General features: G+C 40.5%; 1 protein-coding gene across 1 annotated transcript in view; it reads left to right on the top strand.

Annotated features, from left to right (window-relative positions):
- The first annotated feature begins 387 nt into the window (after window positions 1-387).
- Window positions 388-19,734, top strand: part of MRPS9 (mitochondrial ribosomal protein S9) — a 44,646-nt gene continuing 25,299 nt past the window's right edge. Inside the window, exons 1-4 of the mRNA XM_073351437.1 lie at window positions 388-544; window positions 8,285-8,464; window positions 18,433-18,495; window positions 18,577-18,607. Of these exons, the coding sequence (XP_073207538.1) occupies window positions 461-544; window positions 8,285-8,464; window positions 18,433-18,495; window positions 18,577-18,607 (358 nt within the window). The 5' untranslated portion in view covers window positions 388-460. The remainder of the gene's footprint in view (window positions 545-8,284; window positions 8,465-18,432; window positions 18,496-18,576; window positions 18,608-19,734) is intronic.

Here is a 19,734-nt window from a genome sequence, read left to right as displayed (position 1 = left end):
GGTGGTAGCCTCTCTCCCACTCCGGCACCCCAGCCAGGCCTGTTACTTCAAGGAGAGCGAGATGAATGAACTGTGCAGCAGAAGCTCCGCAGGGAGCATTAACCTTGACCCTGCCCTTTTAAAGCCCAGCCCACATTACACGCGCGCGCACATTCCATTTCGAATGAACAAGGCGGCTTGGGAGCGGCACAGCGCCCGACAAGGGGAAACTCGAGCACAGGCGCGCGCCCCCTCGCCTGCTGCCCCGCCAGGGTCACGTGAGACTAACAAATCCCGCCTTTCGCCAACAATCCTCAGCGCGAGGGCGGCCGTTTCTTGGCCAAGCTCCTCCCCTTACAAGCGTCAAGTGGCCCAGTGCGCTTGCGCCAATCCTAGCTGTTTTCTCTCCGCTTCCCGCGGCTCCTCCCCACCCCCTCCAATCAGCCTGGCTCAGCGACGCTGACAGTCTCGGGCCGCAAACATGGCGGCTGCCGTTAGGCGCGTGCTGCGAGCGAGCCGCGGCTGGAGCGCGGCGCTGAGAGCCCCGGAGGCGCCGCGCGCACAGGTGAGAGCGCGGGAGGGGAGGGAGGAACCGAGCGGCCCCGCCCAGCGGGCCGTTGAAACGCGAGCGCAGGGGCCCGTGTTTGGCTCGCCTTCGCCAGACCCAGCCTTGCAGGGGGAGCCGGGCCGGGCCGCGCCGGCCTGCTCTGCGCGGGGGGCGGGTGCAGGAGCCGTCGGACCCCGCCGCTGCCCGGCCCCCCTCGGAGCGGCATCGCTGCTCCCGGGTGCCGGGGGGGGACGCTGGGCTCTGGCCGGAGGGCAGCCGGCCTGGCCGCTGTTTTGGGCCCTTGGGCGGGGATCGCGTGTGCCCGGCGGGCGGTCCCCGCATCAGGTTCGCTGGGGCGGGGGCTCTCCGGCTTCAGGCCGGCCCAGCTCCGGGCTACACGGAGCAGTTGGATCCGCCCGGCTGGGGCGTGTGTGAACAGTTCGCATCGCTGAGCGCCGTGGTTAGGTCACCCTAACCCCCTGGTGTAGCCCCGGCCCCTAGGGATTCCTCTGTCGACCTAGCAACTGCCGTGTGGACGGGTGAATTGAGTCTAGCCATGGCAGAACCGCTCCTGTCGCTGTAGGAGGTATCCGTCATAGGGAGCTGGACCGTGCTGCCGCTGTAGTGTCCATAGGGGCCTTGGCTTGGGTCTGGACATTTAAACCCGTTGCTTTAAACCAATAGGGGTGTGCAGAACAGTTGTGCCGGTTTGAGTAATTCAGTATAAACTGGTCCATTGCTCAGCAGTGCAAAAAAAAAAAAAAAATCCACCCTGAATGACAAAACTTTCAATGATGAAAAGCACGGTGTGAACAGTGCTTTGTGGGAGATGCTCTTCCGGCAACGAAGCTACCACGGCTCGGTGGTTATTTTGTTGTCAGAAGAGCTCATTCCTCGCGACAAAGAGCGGCTGCACTGCTTACCTTACAATGGTGTGGCTGTAGCTTCAAAGCCTCACCTTGTAAGGTGCACAGTGTAGACATAGTGCAGACAAAGCCTTAGGCTACCACTTTTATTGGTAAAAAACACACCCCACAACTGTGCTGGTGTGGACAGCACTATGTCAGCAGGAGAGTCTCTCCTGCCAACATGACTAATGCCTCTTATGGGGGATGGTTTAATTATGCTAGTAGGAGAGCTCTTTTCTGCTGGCAAAGAGCGGCTCCATGGAAGACCTTATTGTGGTACAGCTGCTGTAAGGTCCCTAGTGTAGACATAGCCTAAGACTGTTGATTTTAAGTCTGGAAAGACTAATGTGATGATCTGGTTTGGCTTCCTGCAAAGTGTGGGCGAAAGCGCTTCACCCAAGGTTTCATGCAGTGGAGACAGAGTTATTCTTCTCTATTATGTAAGCAACTGCTGACCAGGCCAAGAAGTTGGGGCAAACTAGAACATCTCTTTAAAGACTCCAGAATCTTTGATTGAAAGACTTCAGGGATGAGTTGAGAATCTTTTCATTGTTAAAAAGTTGACTTATTTCTAATTTGCATTTCCAGTTTGAAAAGCAAGTATAAATCAACCTTGAGATCTGTTTTAGGAGTAATGTTGAATACTGTATTATAAATATATTAAAACACATAATGTGTTCACTAATGATCTAGAAAGAGGGTGGAAGTGACAATTTTTAAATGACAAAATAATTTAGGATGGTGAAAACTGAGGAACTCCTGAGTGACCTAACAAAGCCAAGCAATTAGATGACAGATGGCGGATGATTCAGAGTAGGCAAATCCAAGATAATGTACATTGGAAAAGAGCAGTTGGGTCTATTTACACACATTGCTGGTTTCTAAATTAGCCGTATCCATTCAGGAAAAAGACTTGGTGTCCTTGTGGACACTTCAGTGTGCAGCAGTAGTTAGAAACATAAACAAAATATTAAGGTGTACAGTACAGAGAATGGAATAAAAATAATACTCAGAATATTGTAACATTATTATAATGATTGTAGACTCTTAGTTTGAAAATAGTGTCTGGTGCTGGTCAGCCCGTCTCAAAAATGTAGAGGGGCCAAGTGACAGGTACTGAGAATAATCAGAGGACTGGATAGATTTATGTATGAGGAGAGATTGAAAAGATTAGGACTGTTTAGTTAGAGTGGGGCTCGAAGAGGGTATCTGATATCAGCACAGAAATAATGGGTCAGATCCCTATGTAAGTTGACATAACACAACTGATTTTGGTGGAGCGAAGGGAGCTAAGGATGCAGCCCAGTCAGTAATATAAAAAATGTAAGTGGTGCTCCTATTTACTCTTTCTCTTAATACGAGAATGAGAAGACCACGTGTGAAAATGGGAAGCAGTGCATTTAAATTGATTAACACCACCACCACCACCACACGCAGTACATAATTATTTTAAAGTAACCTGACACAAGATGGTGAGTCCAAAAGCTTATCAGGATAAAAAAAAGACTGATATTTATGTGATCCCAATCTTCCATTACCTTTGATAAGTTAAAAAGGTATAAGGAATATAAGCCCTTCTGCCTTATTGCTGAAGCCAACCATTAACTAATTGTCCGTTACAGACATACATATATGTACATGGACTAACTGTATATAGGACATGGGGAGTAGGATTCACAACCACTAATTACAAAACCCAGGTGTCAATTGTTGTTGTCTAGGTAGCCCTCTAACTGGAACTTAGTTAACAGTTCTGTTTGGAGAAAAAAAACAATTCACTTCAGTGGTGTGTTGTTTCCAAAGGGCTGACAGTAATGAAAAGTAATATTTTTTTTCTTTTCTCACTGACTTAAGCAGATGTGACAAAATACACACAAGGAGCAGATAGACTGGGTACCATTTTTAGTCACCTTTCAGAGAAGCACTTCACTTAAGTAAATACTGCTTCCTGTGAAGTGGCTTGGAACAGCCAATGTGAAAATAAATATAAAATTATTTGTTGTTGATTCATTGTGAAGGATCCTAAAGTGCTTTACAAAATACATATCAGAAACAAAGCTTTGGTATTGATACCCCCACAGACACCCTGGTAAAATGGGCAGAATTGACTTCTGAAGTATGGTGGAGTAAGTCAACCCTGACCGTGTTCCAGGGAGTTCAGAGGGACTGATTCTCTACTCAGTATTAATCACTAGTTTTATGCCCATTTATCTTCACTGACTTGAGTAGAGTATGATAGGTGAAAATTGATGTAACAGTAAATAAACAGGCCATAGGTATTTCAAACCTGATACTTAGACCTCTATGCTATTACTTTTGAAAGGAAAATAATTTAAAAGCAATTAGTTTCTGAGTGTTAAGGAATTGTGGTAGGCTGGAGGAAAGGCTGTTTCTTTTCTGGTGGAATATTCTGTTGTTTCAGGAGTTTCTTAACGAGTTCTTTTTAAAAATGGTAATAATACTATCTGCAAGAACACTTTATGAAGTATATAATAAATACAAGCCTCTAATTTCCTTTATATTTTAGAGTAGTATTTTCTAGTTTGGCTTAAATACGAGAAGCATTCAACTTCACTTTGTAGTTCTTACCCATATGACCCTTGAAATTGTACTCTTATCCCAGAAGAGGTACTCTATACAATAGATATTAATTTGCATAAGAGGCTGTTTTCTAATTATGAACAGTTTTGTGTCCAGGGACTTTTGATTAGTGATGAACTTAAACAAGAAGAATATGAATAGCTTGAGGGGAAAAGGAAAAAAATGGGAAAATTACAATAAAAAATGACAGGCGTAATACAAAAGTATCCTGTTTAACGTATGGCAGAGAGAAAGGAATCTTGGGCCTAGTAATGAGGATTCTTATGTTCATTAAAAAGAATTACAAATAACTCGTTGTATGCATGGAAAGTAAGACTGAGTGAATAGCATTTTCTCCTGAAGTAAGTGTCTAGGAGACAATGTCTAGAGATACTTCAGCGTTTCTCTCTCCCAGACATTCACTAGAGCTTGAAACATACAGCAGAAACTGGGAATAAGCAGGATTTCCAGTACTAAAATTCAAAGCTTGTCTCAAACTCCTGTTTTATCATCTTATTGTTGGCAGAGATTTTATTAGAGACCATGTTCATATACCTCAGTTTAAAAAACAACCAAATACTTACTCATATCATCCTTTTCATCTCATGCAGTATATACAAAGATTAATTCACCTACTTCAGGGGTTCTCAAGCTTCATTGCACCACAACCCCCTTCTGACAACAAAAATTACTACATGATCCCAGGAGGTGGGACTAAAGTTTGAGCCCGCCCGATCCCTGCCACCCTGGGTCAGGGTGCCAAAGCCAAAGAGCTTCAGCCCCAGGCAGGGGGCCTGTAATCTCAGTCCCACTGCCCAAGGCTGAAGCCCTCAAGCTTCGGCCCCAAACAGTGGGGCTTTGGCTTTGGCCCCTGGCCCTAGCAAGTCTAAGCCAGCCCTGGCAACCCTATTAAAACAGCGTCGCAACCCACAGTTTGAGAACCACTGACCTATTTTATTGGACCTGGGCTGAATTGCAGTAGCTATTTTGAATCGCACAGTAACAGTACGCAAAGGTTTAGCTCAGGAAATAAAGAATACTATATCCAATTAAAATTGCAGGTAGATTTTGGGTAGGCAGACTGTAATTACCCTAGTTAGAATTTGGCTTGGGTTAACAGTGCTACAAAAAATGTAACAGAAGGACAGATTCTTCTATCTGGTGCAGCATTTTGTACCACACTGCTAGCACCATATGATCCTGTGAGCACTACTCCAATGCAAAGTGGTATTGAGCTGGTATAGATGCTCCTATTCCAATCCCACTTCCTGCTGTCAGCATGGCAGGGAAAAGTGGTATGGCCAGCAGAAAAGGAACATGACTAGTAGATCCCTGCTTCATGCCAATAACCATTTGTAGTTTCAGCCTGTTGCTGCCATTAGCAGCCAGTGAAAGCTAGAATAGGCTTTAGGTTCCAATTTTGCGAATGTATGTATGTAGTCTTATTACTTCAGTGGGACTACGGACATATGTTTGTGTTGGGTGTATAGTTTGTAGTTGCCAGTTATATCTGAAATGTTTAAGCTGTATCTAGTCATATATTTTCTAGTTCATTTATGTTTTTAACTCAAAATGCTGAATTTAAATATAGATTTTTTTTTTAAACCCTGACCTGGAGAGAACACTCCTAGAAGCAAGAGGACAAATCCGTTTAGTCTTTGGTTTCTCTTCTACAGCTGGCAATAAGGCTGCTAATTAGTTACCTTTAAATTTTTGTTAGTTTGCTTATTTTTTTAATGTGGTCACATAGACACCAGAAGGTACAGTGAGACCACAAGTTCACACAGTAGGCAATTGACCAGCCGTCAGATAATAACTGCTTCAGGTCACTGTTGAGCATGGCCTGTTGAATAGAGCTCTGATATTTTCTCCATTCCAAAATGTTCCTTTCTCTGCTCTTTTATTCTTGTGACTTCTTTCTTTCCCCATAGACAACTCCAGTCATCAATTCTCAGTTTGGTTTATGGAACATTTTGACTGCAGTGAGGCTTTGTTAATACTGACATAAGACACGTAAAGTAGTACATAAAAACTGGCATTAAGCCAAAATTGGGACATTACTGCTCTGTCAATGATGCTTCTGTTTCTCTGGCAGAGTGCTTGATTGAAATTACAGTTGTCTTACCCACTGATTATCTTGGTGAAAGAAAAACAAATCAGTCTAGCCATATCTTATAGTCTTCCACAAAAGCCAAAGACAAGTGTTCCTTGGATTATGAGTTCTGAGCTGGAACCATGTTAGCTAGTATTTGTTGATAGGAATTCCCCTAGAGGGTTGTAAGAGGCAAAGGGATGAATTGCTCAGTCAAAATATGGTCAGTGTTCAAACCTAAATATCCAAAAAATCCTAATAAGATTTCTTAGAAAGTGCAGATAATATCTTACAATGGGAAGCAATGTCCTCTACAGCAGTGCTTCTCAAGCTATCTGGTGTGGGGACTGGCTTTTTTTTTTTTTTCCCCCAATGTGCATACAGACTGGCAGCCGATGGCTCGCAGACCAGCACCGGTCCACGGACCATCACTTTGGGTAGCACTGCTCTACAGACTTTGAATATTCATTTTTATTTTATTTTAATCAAAACAGCAACCTTGTGTAAATTAATGAATTTAGTAGCTTTTTGCCTCTAGAATGATGGCTGACTATACCTAAAAATTCATTTTCGTGTTCTTAGCATAATTCTTGTCCTATATGGTGCATTAGGACGTACATTGTGTGCCTGAGTACTGATTCAGCTCCATGGATGTACTCTTTTGTGATAGCATTCTGTAGATGGTGAACTGTTAGACTGATCTGCTGTTAAACTCCATCTAGGTCTATGGACACTAGGTTTAAGGATAAGGATTGCAGTAACAGTCACCTCATGCCATGTTTTTTGTGTTCAGGGGGGAGATATGGGATGGGTATAATGAAGAGACTGAATGGTTCCAAAGTAACCGGTTTATATGGAGTGATACTGTACCAATTGCAGTAGCTATTTTGCATCACACAGCAACACTGCACAAAGGTTTAGCACAGAAGATAACAGGATATCCAGTTGAAACTGCAGCTAGATTTTTTGGTAGGTAGACTGCAGTTACCCTTTAGGATAGTGTAAAGGTTTTCTCTTCTAGATGTTATAAAGATTTTTGTCTGCAAGTGAGGGGAGAAACCGAAGACTTTAGTAACTTTCTAGTCTCCAGTATAAAGCCCATTGCATCAAACAGTTCTAATATGTGCTTGAAATATTGCTTCATCTGCCTTCATATCTGCATATCCCTGTTGTAAGGAAGGGACAAGACCAAGTATGTTTGACATTTGTAATATTAATATCAACATTTAACATTTGTATTACAGTAGCGCACAGAAGCTCCAGTTTGGGTTGGGATCCAGTTGTGCTGGGTGTTGTAGAGAAACACAATAAAGATGTGGTCTTGAAGAGTTCATAGTCTGTACAATTCTGTTATCAACACTAGGGCAAGAAAGAGTTCTGTAGGACACAGACTTTAACTCCACTCCAACATTGAAAAACACATGAGTGCACCCCTAAGCCTATGTGTGTAAAAATAGAGTAACTGGTGGGCTCCGGGGTGCCACTGTATGGTTCTCAGTGCAAGAAAGGGTCCTAGGCTATTTCACTGTCCCAAAAATGCATTGTGCCTAATTTCCTTTTCTTTGTTTCTTTGACAGGGCAACATGGAAACTTGATACCTTAGTAGTTTCATTACGCTGTTGTATTGCACTTGGGATAGCAGAATTAAGTTTGCAGTTCTATTCATGCTTCATTTAGAAGTTCTCTCTTTGTGAACATATATATAAATATATATATAAACCCTTTGAGATTATTTGTGTGCAGAGAGATAAAAGAATACAGTCACTGTTTACTTACAATGCCTAAGCGGTTTATTTGCCTAAAATTTGTTGTTTTGTTTTCATCAGAGATTTCGTCACATGTAAAATTACATTTCATTCTATTAGTAAAATCTGAGTGTATGTCACAGAAAACAAACTGTTTGAAATTGATTTAACATTTTTAAACATAGGTACATACATTTGATAAAAAGACAATCCATTGTTCACAATTTATTTTCTCATATAAAAAGATTAAACTGTTTGAACACATCTGTAAAAGGGTCTTTGGCAACTAGAAGAAATCAACTTTCTGAATAAGAGTGCCTTTTCTTAGTTTCTACACTACTGTGCACAAAGCATGTTTCCCTTTTTATGCCAATAATTTTGCTTAGAGTTTGCTGTACCAATTCTTTAATATTCTCTTCTTTTTTTTTGTTAGACATTAAGACTAATCTGTACCACTACAGCAGTGCAGAAGAGAAACATTGCAGCCTCAGGACCTGAAAAGTATACAGAGGCTTTTATTAAAAACCAGATTGAAGAGTTCAACCTAGGAAAAAGACATTTAGCCAACATGATGGGGGAAGATCCAGAAACTTTTACCCAAGAGGATGTTGATGTAAGTACAGTTGCTCTGTTGGAGAAGTCATTTACGATAGAGTTTCAGATATTGAAAGCACTTTACTTCAGCATGAGCCCCTCAGCTCTCCGTGAATATTAATCAAACTGTCAGAATAAGAAAGAATACTACTATACATTGTAAACATTGCAATTGTGGCTGTGAATAGAGATTCTGCCCCTGCTATGTGTGTGAGGTCAGACATGGCAGTATAGAACTGTATACCCATATTTTGCTAAAGCACAGTAGGTTCTCTTTAAAGCTACTAATGGATAATCCCCTTGATCTGAGGCCATAAGAACCACTATAAAGGTTTATATAGCACTTGAAAACATTTACTCCTCATTTGACCTGCTTTGTATATTTAGGTCAGGTTTTCCTGCATGATACCACAGCAGCTGATGATGCAAATTTAAATTTTACAGGATATTTCACAACCAACACTTGGTTCAATTTTACTTAGTAATTTACACACAAACACACACACACCCATTCTCCCATGAAGTCTCATGACTGAGCAGCGTGTCATGGAACCAAAGAAGAGAAAATTGAGCTCACTGCATTATGGCCACTGTGGGAACAGGGAAATACGATGGTTTTTGAGGAAATGCCTGCTGCTTTACATGTAACGACTTGCAGTTGGGAATCAGGTAGACTTAAGGTTAAGCAGCTTTTTCTGTCCTTCAGGTTGAGATGGTTAAAATATTTGGTTGGATATTTTCTTACCTCTTCTCTGCTAATATAAACTGTTTAGGCTGCTATGGGTGCTAAGTGTATTGTAAAAGATTGGGAACTGTTTTTGACTTCTTAATCATAAAAAAAAGTTTTCTGTGTAAACAAATGTCTGGATTTACAAGTAGTTGCAACCAACAAAGAATAGTCAAACCTTTTAATCTTCCAAGAAGTTAAAATCCAATACTAGACAAATTTTATGTTCAAAAAGATATTAATTAGAACATCTTGCCAAATAAATTCTAGTCTCATTTATTTTAAACTTGATTTTGCTCACTCATTGCATGCCTGGTAAAATAAGCTGCTGTTTATGCAATAGGTGATTTTCACACAAGACATACAATAGCTTTCACTTATTTTAATTTATATTTATAAAAAAATATGCACCCAGTGCTTGATTCTCTGTATGAATTTTCCTCAGTAAAAACAATTAATATAAAAATGAACTGCATGCTGCCAACAGTTGGTTCTCTTAACAAATGACAATCCTTTCTTTCTGACTTCTATTATAAAGATCACAAACTCATAAAGCAATGTTCCCAGCTAATCTCGTGGACAGCACACTCTTCACATCCAGTTCACCTCAGGCAAAGGCCTGAGCAAACAAAGGGAACTTACTCCTTGTCAGTAAGGTTAAAAGTCTTGAGCTCTGAGCAGTCATATGCCTACATCCCTTTTTATTTTTTTAAGGACAGTAGTACTCTGAATCCATTTTGAGGCTTAGATTTGAGACAGTGAGAATTTAACATTTGTATTTATTTTTATAGTTTACATTTTATTTGCATTTGAAGCAGTGGTAGGCATGTTTCGATATTGATGTCCTGATAGTACCACTGGAAATAGAAACACCATTGCAGACCCTTACACTTGTCACCTGTATGTAGTCTCATTGACTTCGGTAGGACTCTGTCGAGGTAAAGATGTGCACTGGTGAATCAGTATGCAGGACTGAGGCCTTAATGATTAACAAATTACTTACTTTACTTTGCTTGTTCTGGCTTTTATTAAATGATAAAATTTCCTTTCCCTAAATATTTTATCTCAATTTGGTAAATGTTCTCTTCACCCGTAACGGAGCTTGTCTTTGTTTATTTGCATGACGTGCTTGCACAAACTAGTAAAAAAAACTGTTGGTACAGCTCACAGAGTGTGGAGATTGTATTAACTTCTGTGTTGATTTCCTGCAAGGGTTGGTAGTAGGAGGCTGTGTGTTCACCCACAATTCAGCTCCCTCCCTGCAGTCCAGGTTTTCTTTCCACACATGGGCCTGTTTCTCGAGGACAAGCCTCTATAGGAGCTCAGGAAGTGGGCAGCAGGACTGTTTGGGGCATGGGTTCTCTTCCCATGCATGCATATATGCCATAAATACGCATGTAGAAGATGGAAGATCCTCTGCACACAGATCCCCAAGGGATATTCTGGCCATTTGTACAAAATGACTGAGCTCCCCACTAGAAAGAAAAGTGGGCTCATTCTGGAAATGAGCTTTTGTAACCCACACACCTTCTGGGTGTGGTGTTCTGTCCCATCTAGTTGCACTGCGACCACTTAGAGGGAGAGTTAAAATGAGTTTGCTCTACAGCCTTAGCTAAGAGCCAGTTGGCTTTTAGCTCGTGCAGTAGAGGCTTGTGCACTAAGCTCTAGAGGTCCCCGGTTCAATGCTGCCTGCTGACAACCGGGGTCTGTCGGCATTACACTTTTCCTTACTGAAGTGCACGTGACAAGTATGGGACCAGTTCACAAATTTTATTTCTGAAAAGGTGAAAAAACAAAAGCGCAGCATTTTATTTAGTATTACAGAGTATCTACCGTTCATGTTTAACTTGCTCACATACCATCAGGTGTTGAAAATACTTTGAATGCATAATGTCTGCTATGCATAATTAAATTTCTGTTATAAAAGCCGCTTAGCACTGGCAGCAGAATTATAAGGCTTTGCACTTCGAATAGTAATAATTCCTTTTGATGAGTGCTTACGTACCTCCATGTCTTCTACTGTTAATCAGTCTGTATAGTGCATTTCAAAAGTAGACATGAGATTGTCTTTCATTGGCATTGTATGTGTATTTTATTAAAAGTTAAACCTTGTGAATTTTAGAACAGGTGCTACAGGGAAATAAGTTTACCATGTTTTAATCCTCTTGCTGGATTTTTGGATGCAGAATTGCCTCTTACTCATGCTTTTATTTAGGAATGGAAAGTTAAGCTGTATATTACAACTAAATTACTGGGGGGGAAAAGTCCAGCAAATTGATATATAACTGCAGAAGTCTACCAATTGCTTTTTAATTGGTATTATAGACCTTGCTCTGGAACCAGGATATTTTATTCTCCTATGTGTGAATATGTGGTATGAAGTTTCTCTAATTGATTTGCTTTGCCCATTCCATTTGATGTATCATTTTTCACAATATTTCATAATTTGTGCTCATTTCTAATGAACAGAGTCGTTAGGACAAGCATGTCTAAGTACAACTGACAGCTAACATTAGGTGCCAGATGCAGTTTATAAAGCTATGTAGAACTGCAGAGAACAGTTTAAATAAATTAGCACCTGTACATTAGTCTCACTTGCTGGTAATTTATAAGCGAATCAGTAGAGATGACATTTAGGTAAGTCATTGATCAAGTTAACAGCTGCATACCCACTGCCCAGCTGGGATACCTGATTAATAGAGATTGCAGTCCTGACCCAGTGCTTTTTCTCTGGTCGAGTCTGTAATCCTTTTATTTTGTGATTTACCTTTAACTTACAGACATAGTAAACAGTCTGCCTTCATTTCAAACTTTCAGATCACTAATATTCTAGTTTAAAGCCAAAAATCTAAGCAAGATTAATACAAGAAAAGCACCTTAAACCCTGTGATCTATTTATATTCTAGTATTCTTATTTTTCCTTTTATGGACTTACTAAATGCTGTTCCAGATATCTGAGCACAATATAAAGCTGCTGTCTTTCAGTAGAGTTAGTTTAAAAAAAAAATGTAGAGCAGTTCTTGTATTTGATCTCTAGATAAATGTTAAGCATCTTTTGGTGAGTAGGGCATAGGTCTTAAATGATAATTGACATACAGACTGACTTATGTTTAAATGTAAAACAAATGTTTTAAGGAAACTAGTTTCACTTGCAAATGTCTTTGTACAAGGGTATTAGGAGAGTTGTTCCCCACAAAGAATTTTGTGGCCTAAAGCATCTTGATTAAATGAGAAACCCCTGGCTCACAATAATATGCTATTTGTGTGCCACATAAGTTCTCCTCTGGGTAAGCAGTAAGACCTTTTTAGTCCTATAATAGTGAAAAATGTATGTTGCAGTTGGATTGGTTTTTAAAAACAACCCAGCACATTTCACTTTTAAAGGATATTCAGATTTTACCTAAAGAAACTCTTAAAAACTGTGAGTGCTATTCTGTGTAAAATGCTAGTCCCAAGGGAGTCAGATTTTCCTTACTTAAGCAAAATCCCCACTTGGATAGAGAAGTCCACTTGGATTTGACCAAACGGCTGGGATATTTTTGTTTTTTTGAAGGGATTGGTAACTTTTTAAAATGGATTTTATTTAACACTTCAAACTTTCACTTCACATAAATCTCCACTAAAAAAACTTGTGTGGAAGTTCTTTTTTTAAAAGATATTGGAAACCACCAGCATTATTAACGTTCTTAGTCATTGCTGACTCAGTGAGAGCAACAATTCCATTAAACATTGTAGCTCAAAGAATGTAGTATTGAAAACTGTCTGAGCTGGAGTTGGTATTGGAGTCTAGTTCAAGAACTAGAGATTTCCCAGCATAACAGAGTTGGAAAGGGAAGTTGGAATCAGGCTGAGGAAGCTGGAGAGCAAAGGGAGCTGATTCAGTAACATCATCTAGGGAGCCAGGGGTCCTACTGAAGTGTTTCAAATGTTATGCCCTGAAGTATAGTCTCAGAGCTGAACTGGTTTAGTACTCAGTGCTTTAGGCTTTATGTATATAAAAGTAAAGTATAAGCATCATTATGTCCAGTTCTTCAATGTGCTTAGGGACCTTTTGTGCCAATGGTGCTGTAGCAAAGAAGCCATAGGGAAGATTTAAGACTCCCCTAGAAAATACCCCCATTGCTGGGGGCTTCTCCGCTAGCCCTGTGCCACCTCCATAAATGGTTTAAGCACAGGAAGCCTTCCAGTGTAGGCCATGGCTGTAATGGAGGCGAAGTGTGGGTGAATCGGAGCAGGAGGAAGCATGGCCAGGGTGGACTTGCACCGTAACAAATCTCCATAGGACCATTGAAGCAGGAGGACAGCGTAAGAGCTTCCTGGCCTGTGCTGGGAAGCTCCACTGGCTTTATAAAAGGTCCTGAAGACAGCAGACGCAAAATGCCTCCCCTCTCTCCCCTTGCTGACTTATGAGTCTGACCTAATATTTTTTTGCCAATCCAGTTTGAATTAAGGTAATGGATTTCTAAATGCCTGAAGATACAATTAAATGTGCATCAGATGGCAATAAACTGGGCCATCTGAGGTTAAAATTGAGGCCAGATTTTCTCTGGCCTTTGGGAAAATGAAGGGCCAAGAATCTTTGTGCAGCTCCATGTCTGAGTTATTCTGCATTTTTGCAGGTAATTGGTTTGAGGGGCCACCAAACATCTACTGGATATGATGAGAACAAGTTTCAGTCCCTTTTGAGCTAGGGTGGATTCAAACTGACAACCTACTTGTGAAAAGCCCACTAGCAATGTTCAAACATATCCAGTACCTCCCCAAGTGATAACTTTAAAAGTGGGTCCCATATATAAGTATGCTGAAGCAACAATAGGGTTACCAACTCAAGCACTCTTTTTAAGAAATGCTAGAATTAAATGCAACTCTTGAGTATATGCATTATGATTTATTCTTTAATTATGTGATCACATATTTTTTCCCACATGGGCCATCAGCAGTTTGAACCCAGGACACTCAGATCCACAAGAGAGACCTCTCTGCAACTTGAGCTAAAGGAGTAACTCATACCAAAAGAAGGCTGTTATCCTCTATATGGAGTTCTCTCTAGAGTCTCTTTGGCAGTGGGTTACAGAATTATTGTGAGACAGAAGTGGGATGTTGTGTTTCAGGATTCTTGGGGTGCAGTTATTTTGAAAAGTAATGTGGTTGAGGGGGATGAAACTTCATCTGTCATATTAGAGAGCTGTAGTCTATTCCCAGGGATAATTATAAGGCCTGTTCCCAAGGAAAATTTAATAGGGTTGTGAAATATATACCTGCTCTCTATAGAAGTTCGGTGGTGGGGGTGTATCAGATATCTCAACATATTTGTTACTAGACTCTGATGTTATCCTCAAGACATTGTTCTCAGCCTTATTCATACAGGGCTCCACTTCCCACTGGATTTCCCTTCTCATCCAGTCAGTCATCCCCTCTGATTTAGCATTAGGGGAAGGACAGAGTCGATATGACTCCCAAATACCTGTTCACAACCCTCAACTTGAGAATCCCAATCCTAAAGAAAACTGGTCTGGAAAAGTCTGTATGGAACCTTTCATGTGTCAGTGCTCTCTCTACCACAACTATTTCAGGTTTGGTAATGGAATATTTTAGAGGTCATTGGTTTGCTTTTATGTTTTCAAGGATATTCCGAATATAATTGTCTTCTAGATCTTGGTCTGATTCCTGAAGGGATTCTTGCACTGAAATCCAGTGTTGGAAGTTTGAAGGAAATCCATATTAAGTTAATGAAGCCTTCTCTTGAACTACACTAAAATGCTCTAGTTTCAGTTTTTAGAGAGAGTTGTTACTCGTGGTGGTCTAGAGGCTGGTCCACCTTCTGTTTCTGTTACTAATAACATATGAATTTGAGAGCAAGAGCTGATCAGAACATTTTCCCCAAAATATGCTGTTTCATCAAAACTGAAACATTTTGTGAAGATGTTTTTTGAAACTTACAGAGAGGGTGAGAGAGATTCTGTAGCTGGATGGTTAGGATGCTGGCATGGGATGTGGGAGACTCAGGTTTGGGTCTCTGTCTAATTTAGAGTGAACTGTGATGAAAAATTCTGCTCTCAATCAAGCATTATCCCAGGCCAATACCCTAACTACTACTACTAGGGGTAGAGATAGACACACATCTTCTCCCTGACTTAATTCCATTTTTAATGAAAACATGCAACATGGATTGGTTTTATTCACATTAGAAGGAAAACAAATTTCAAAACCTCTGAAGTTGCAGCAAGACAGAATGTCACGTTTACACTGAGTTTTTAGTGTCACACTAATAGATACTGGTTGAATCAAATCTTTGAGAGCTAAGATACAGGATACCTTTTAACTACACACACTTTCAGTCTCAGTAGCCCATAATATATTCCTTTAATATGTTATAGTATAAGGTGTTTGCTTAACCAGAGTTGGCTCACAGCAGATTTCTCTATTGTCACTGTAATTAATCCCCATTTGTTCATAAATAGGTGTTCACCTACTCTCTGTGTGCACAAAATGCCCATCGACTAACAAATGGGAATTCAGCAGTCACTAAGAGAAACAAAATTACCATTTCATAAAATCAAGTTAATCCTTTTGTTTGCTTCAGAATTCTCAAAATTTCTGTTTGGAATACCAGTAGGGGATTAATGAAAATAATAGGTTAGGTCTTTTTACACTCCATGCATATTAAGTAGGTTGAAGCACTGATAATTTTTTCCGTGGACATGGATTGGTTTATGAGCAAGTAATAGCCTAAAGGTAACCAAACCAAAAAAGAAGCATAGTTTTTGAGAGACGATTTTAACTAAAATTCTTGTAATTGCATTTTTCTTCTCTGTCCACTAAAAATGCTCTGTCCACTAAAAATGCAAGCAAGTCTACTGCAGTATTTTGTTCTGTTATTAGTGCTGTTGTACAAATATATTGTATCTCTTTCTAAAATCACTAGGCTCATGCTTTTGTTAATTTTGTGTCATGACTGAAATTGGCCATATTTAGAGCCACATTTACCAAAACATATATATTTTTTTTAATTTGGAAAAATACTAATACATTATTTTTGCTTCATTAATCAACATTTTTTCAACCATTGTGGAAAAAAAATGCCATAGTAATAAATTGCTAAATAGGAATTACATCCAGTTGGATTTACTATTACTGCAAGCTACTGTGTCTTACAGTAATTCCAGAAATGGTTTATAGTCTTTAATCTGTTTGCAAGAGTAAGTGATGTTACTTATTAACAGGGAACACACACCACATTAAAATATTGGTTGAGTGGATGAAGAATAAGTATCATGTACTGCATATAGCAATAATCTTGATGATAAACCACCATTTGAAAAAATGCACATTCTAATGGTTCCCTAACTCGTAAGTGTCTTATTGACAGACTTTTAAAGGGAGACTTCATTGTTTAAGGTTTAGTAATTGGAATAGAGATTTTCACCTACAGGTTGCTGGTTCAAATTGAGCTTAGGTTGTAGTGACCACCAGTTGTTCCCATGTGATAGTTGTTCAGAAGCCTTTGTATATAAATTTCCATGACAACAATCATCACTCTTGACAATCCTGAAAAAGTGCTGGATCTAGGTGGAATGGAGATTCTCAGTGGTCTGCAAACCCATAGTTATCTCCTGTGCAGATTGGCACTCTGTGGCAAAATAGTGTGGGGAAGCTTGTGCTGCCTCTGTCCATTTTGTCTGTATTCTATTCGTGGGGGAATTCTGCGCCACTGTGTGCGCGCATAATTAATGTGCCGCGCACAATTTTTTTTCTGCAGAAAATCACTTCTGCCAGAAAGTTGCTGCAGTTCCGCCTTTTGCCCACGAGGGGTTGCTGTGGCACTAGAACAGAGCAGCCACTCCCAGGTGGGAGCAGCCCCAGCTGCCAATAAGAAAGGGAAGAGGTTGTCTGCCTGGCAGTACTGTACCTGTGGGGCCTGGTCAGGAGACGGGATATGTGGGGACAGACAGCATGGGGCTGGCAGGTCACAGACTGGGGTTCCTAATGGCTATTGGGGAAGGGCAGACTGGGGCAGCAGCTGAATGGGAGTGGAGGTGCTGGGCCACATGGCAATGGGGGAATCGGGGTGGCTGAGTGGGGGCACAGAGACACATGGGGAGGGAGGTGCAGGGACCCATGGGGATGGGGGGAGGAGGTGGATGGGGGTGTGCAGGGACACATGGGGATGGGGGGAGTGGGTGTCTGAGGGTACAGGGATTAAGGGGGACAGGTGTACCTGACTAAATGGGAGAGGCTGGGGTCAGTCAGGGTCTGCATGGGGGAGGCGCCCTAACAATCCCTCTCTGGCCCCCTCAAAAAACCTATTCCATACTTTTCCCACCCACATCCAACAACCCTCCAGGTTCACTCCCAGGATCCTCCCCTTCCCTCCCCTCCTCCCTTTCCCTCAGCTCCTCCTTTACCCTGATTCCCCCAAGCCTTTGCCCTGCACTGAGGGGTGCAGGAAATATATTTCTGTATAGTAGTTTAAATGAATTACTCAAAGTTCTGTATTTACGTGCCTAGTAAGGAATCTATTCGATAGAAACATTTCCTGAATTTTTTTCATTGTCTGTATTGTTACAGACATACTTGCTGACAGGTATTTTGAAATACAATACAATCACACCAGTTTCAATAATTTTGGTAATGTATTATTTTGACAAATAAAATATGCAGAATTTTTTTAATTTTTTGGTGCAGAATTCCTCCAGGAGTAGTAATCTTTGAAAAAATAGAGAACTTATTCTCAAGAGCTATCAAGCTTGCACCTTTCACAAACACTAATATGTGCAGGAAGAAAATTTAAAAAATTATAAATGAAATGTGAAATCCATTCTAAGTTACAGCATTAGGTATTTTTGAGGAGATAAGTGAGAATTACTCTTTAAAAATCAGTGTTTAGATTAAATAAAATGGAGGTTGTATATTACTTGAACCTGGCAACTGAGTATTTCTTGTAATTGTCTGTTTGAATTTAAAGTTAATCTTTAAAGTAAACAAAACAGTTCACTCATTCTAAACCCACTAGATTACAGACTTCAGAATTAGATTCTTCTTCTTCTTTCATTCTCTCTAAAGAATCCTGAGATATTTACAGCTGCTTTTATTCTCAGAACAGCATATAGGCACATGCCATTTTTTGTTGATTTGTCTGTCTCTCTGTGCTGTCTAGGTTTTTATAGCATGCTCATAGTAAAAATATCTGTAAGGAATTTGATTATTTTGTTGTTGTTACAGAACAAATATGTATCTGATCTTTGTGTGTTTGTTTGCAGAAAGCTATTGCCTACCTCTTTCCCTCTGGCTTATTTGAGAAAAGGGCCAGGCCTATAATGAAGGTAAGAACAATGTTCAATGAATTTTCTGAGTACTTTTAGCATGGCATACTAACTTTTTTTTTTTTTTTTGGTTTTCTATAGCATCCCACTGAAATTTTTCCAAAACAAAGAGGTAAGTGTACATAGCTATTTTTTCCAGGCTATATCAAAGTTTTCATTATGAGCCTCTATGTTGTTTTTCTTTCCTACAACCCATTTACATTTCCTTTATTAATATTTTTTTATAGCTGCTAATGAGGCACCTGAGTAATAAAAACGCAAACCTTTCAAATATAACATGAAATTTTACTGATCTGAGGTCCTGCACCAGTGACAAAAAGTACTGCTAGAGTGAGGGTATGTCTACATTGCAATTGGAAACTGATGGTTGGCCTGTGCCAGCTGACTTGGGCTCAGGCTGCAGCACTGTTGAATTGCAGTGTAGACGTTCCAACTTGGACTACAGCCTGAGCTCTGGAACCCTCTAGAGCCTGGGCTCCAGCTCAGGCCTGGATGTTTACACTGCAGTTAGCCCCATAGCACGAGCCCAAGTCTGTGGCCAAGGATTTTTAATTGCCGTGTAGACATACCCCAGGGGACCAGTGATCTTTTTAAAGAAAAGATGTCCTGCCATTGAGAAACATTTCTAATAACGTAGTCTGATCGAGAGCCACTGAAGTCCATGGGAGTCCTTCAGTTGGCTTTGGATCGACCTATAAAGCATTACTTTTTTATTAGTATTTGGTATAAAATATAATTAAAAAAACCAAAACTTTCAGGTAAACTCAATGCTTATGAAAAGTAGCAGATTGGCAGCCTTGGAAACTGAAGCGATCTCTTTATCCAAAGCACCAGACTGTGCACGCTTTCCACCATTATCTGCCCTTGATCTGGCAGGATCAACTCTGCAGTTTCTTTGCCTGTCCAATCTTTGGTCTTGTTCCCAGTAGCGGTTTTTGTTCGTTGGACATCTGTTCAGCGGAAACAATTTAGACTACCAAAATCATTTTATATGGAACACTAAACAAACATTGCAACAACTTTTGGTTGCTACTGTCCTAAGCTTGAAGTGAACTACAGTGGAGGCACATCATACGCGAATTTAACTTACGCAAATTCAACTATATGCGCTGGGCAAAAAAAAAAGAAAAAAACAATTTAAATACTGTAGTGCGGGCGATTCCGCCCACCATTCAACTCAATGAGCGTATGCCCTGGAGTGAGCGTGAGATGGGAGACGTGAATCTGCTGTTCCCTCAG

This window comes from Lepidochelys kempii, chromosome 1 (genome assembly GCF_965140265.1).
Source record: "Lepidochelys kempii isolate rLepKem1 chromosome 1, rLepKem1.hap2, whole genome shotgun sequence".
NCBI classification, from domain to species: Eukaryota; Metazoa; Chordata; order Testudines; family Cheloniidae; genus Lepidochelys; species Lepidochelys kempii.
Note: the sequence above shows the minus strand (reverse complement) of the source record. Positions and strands in the feature narration are given on the sequence as shown.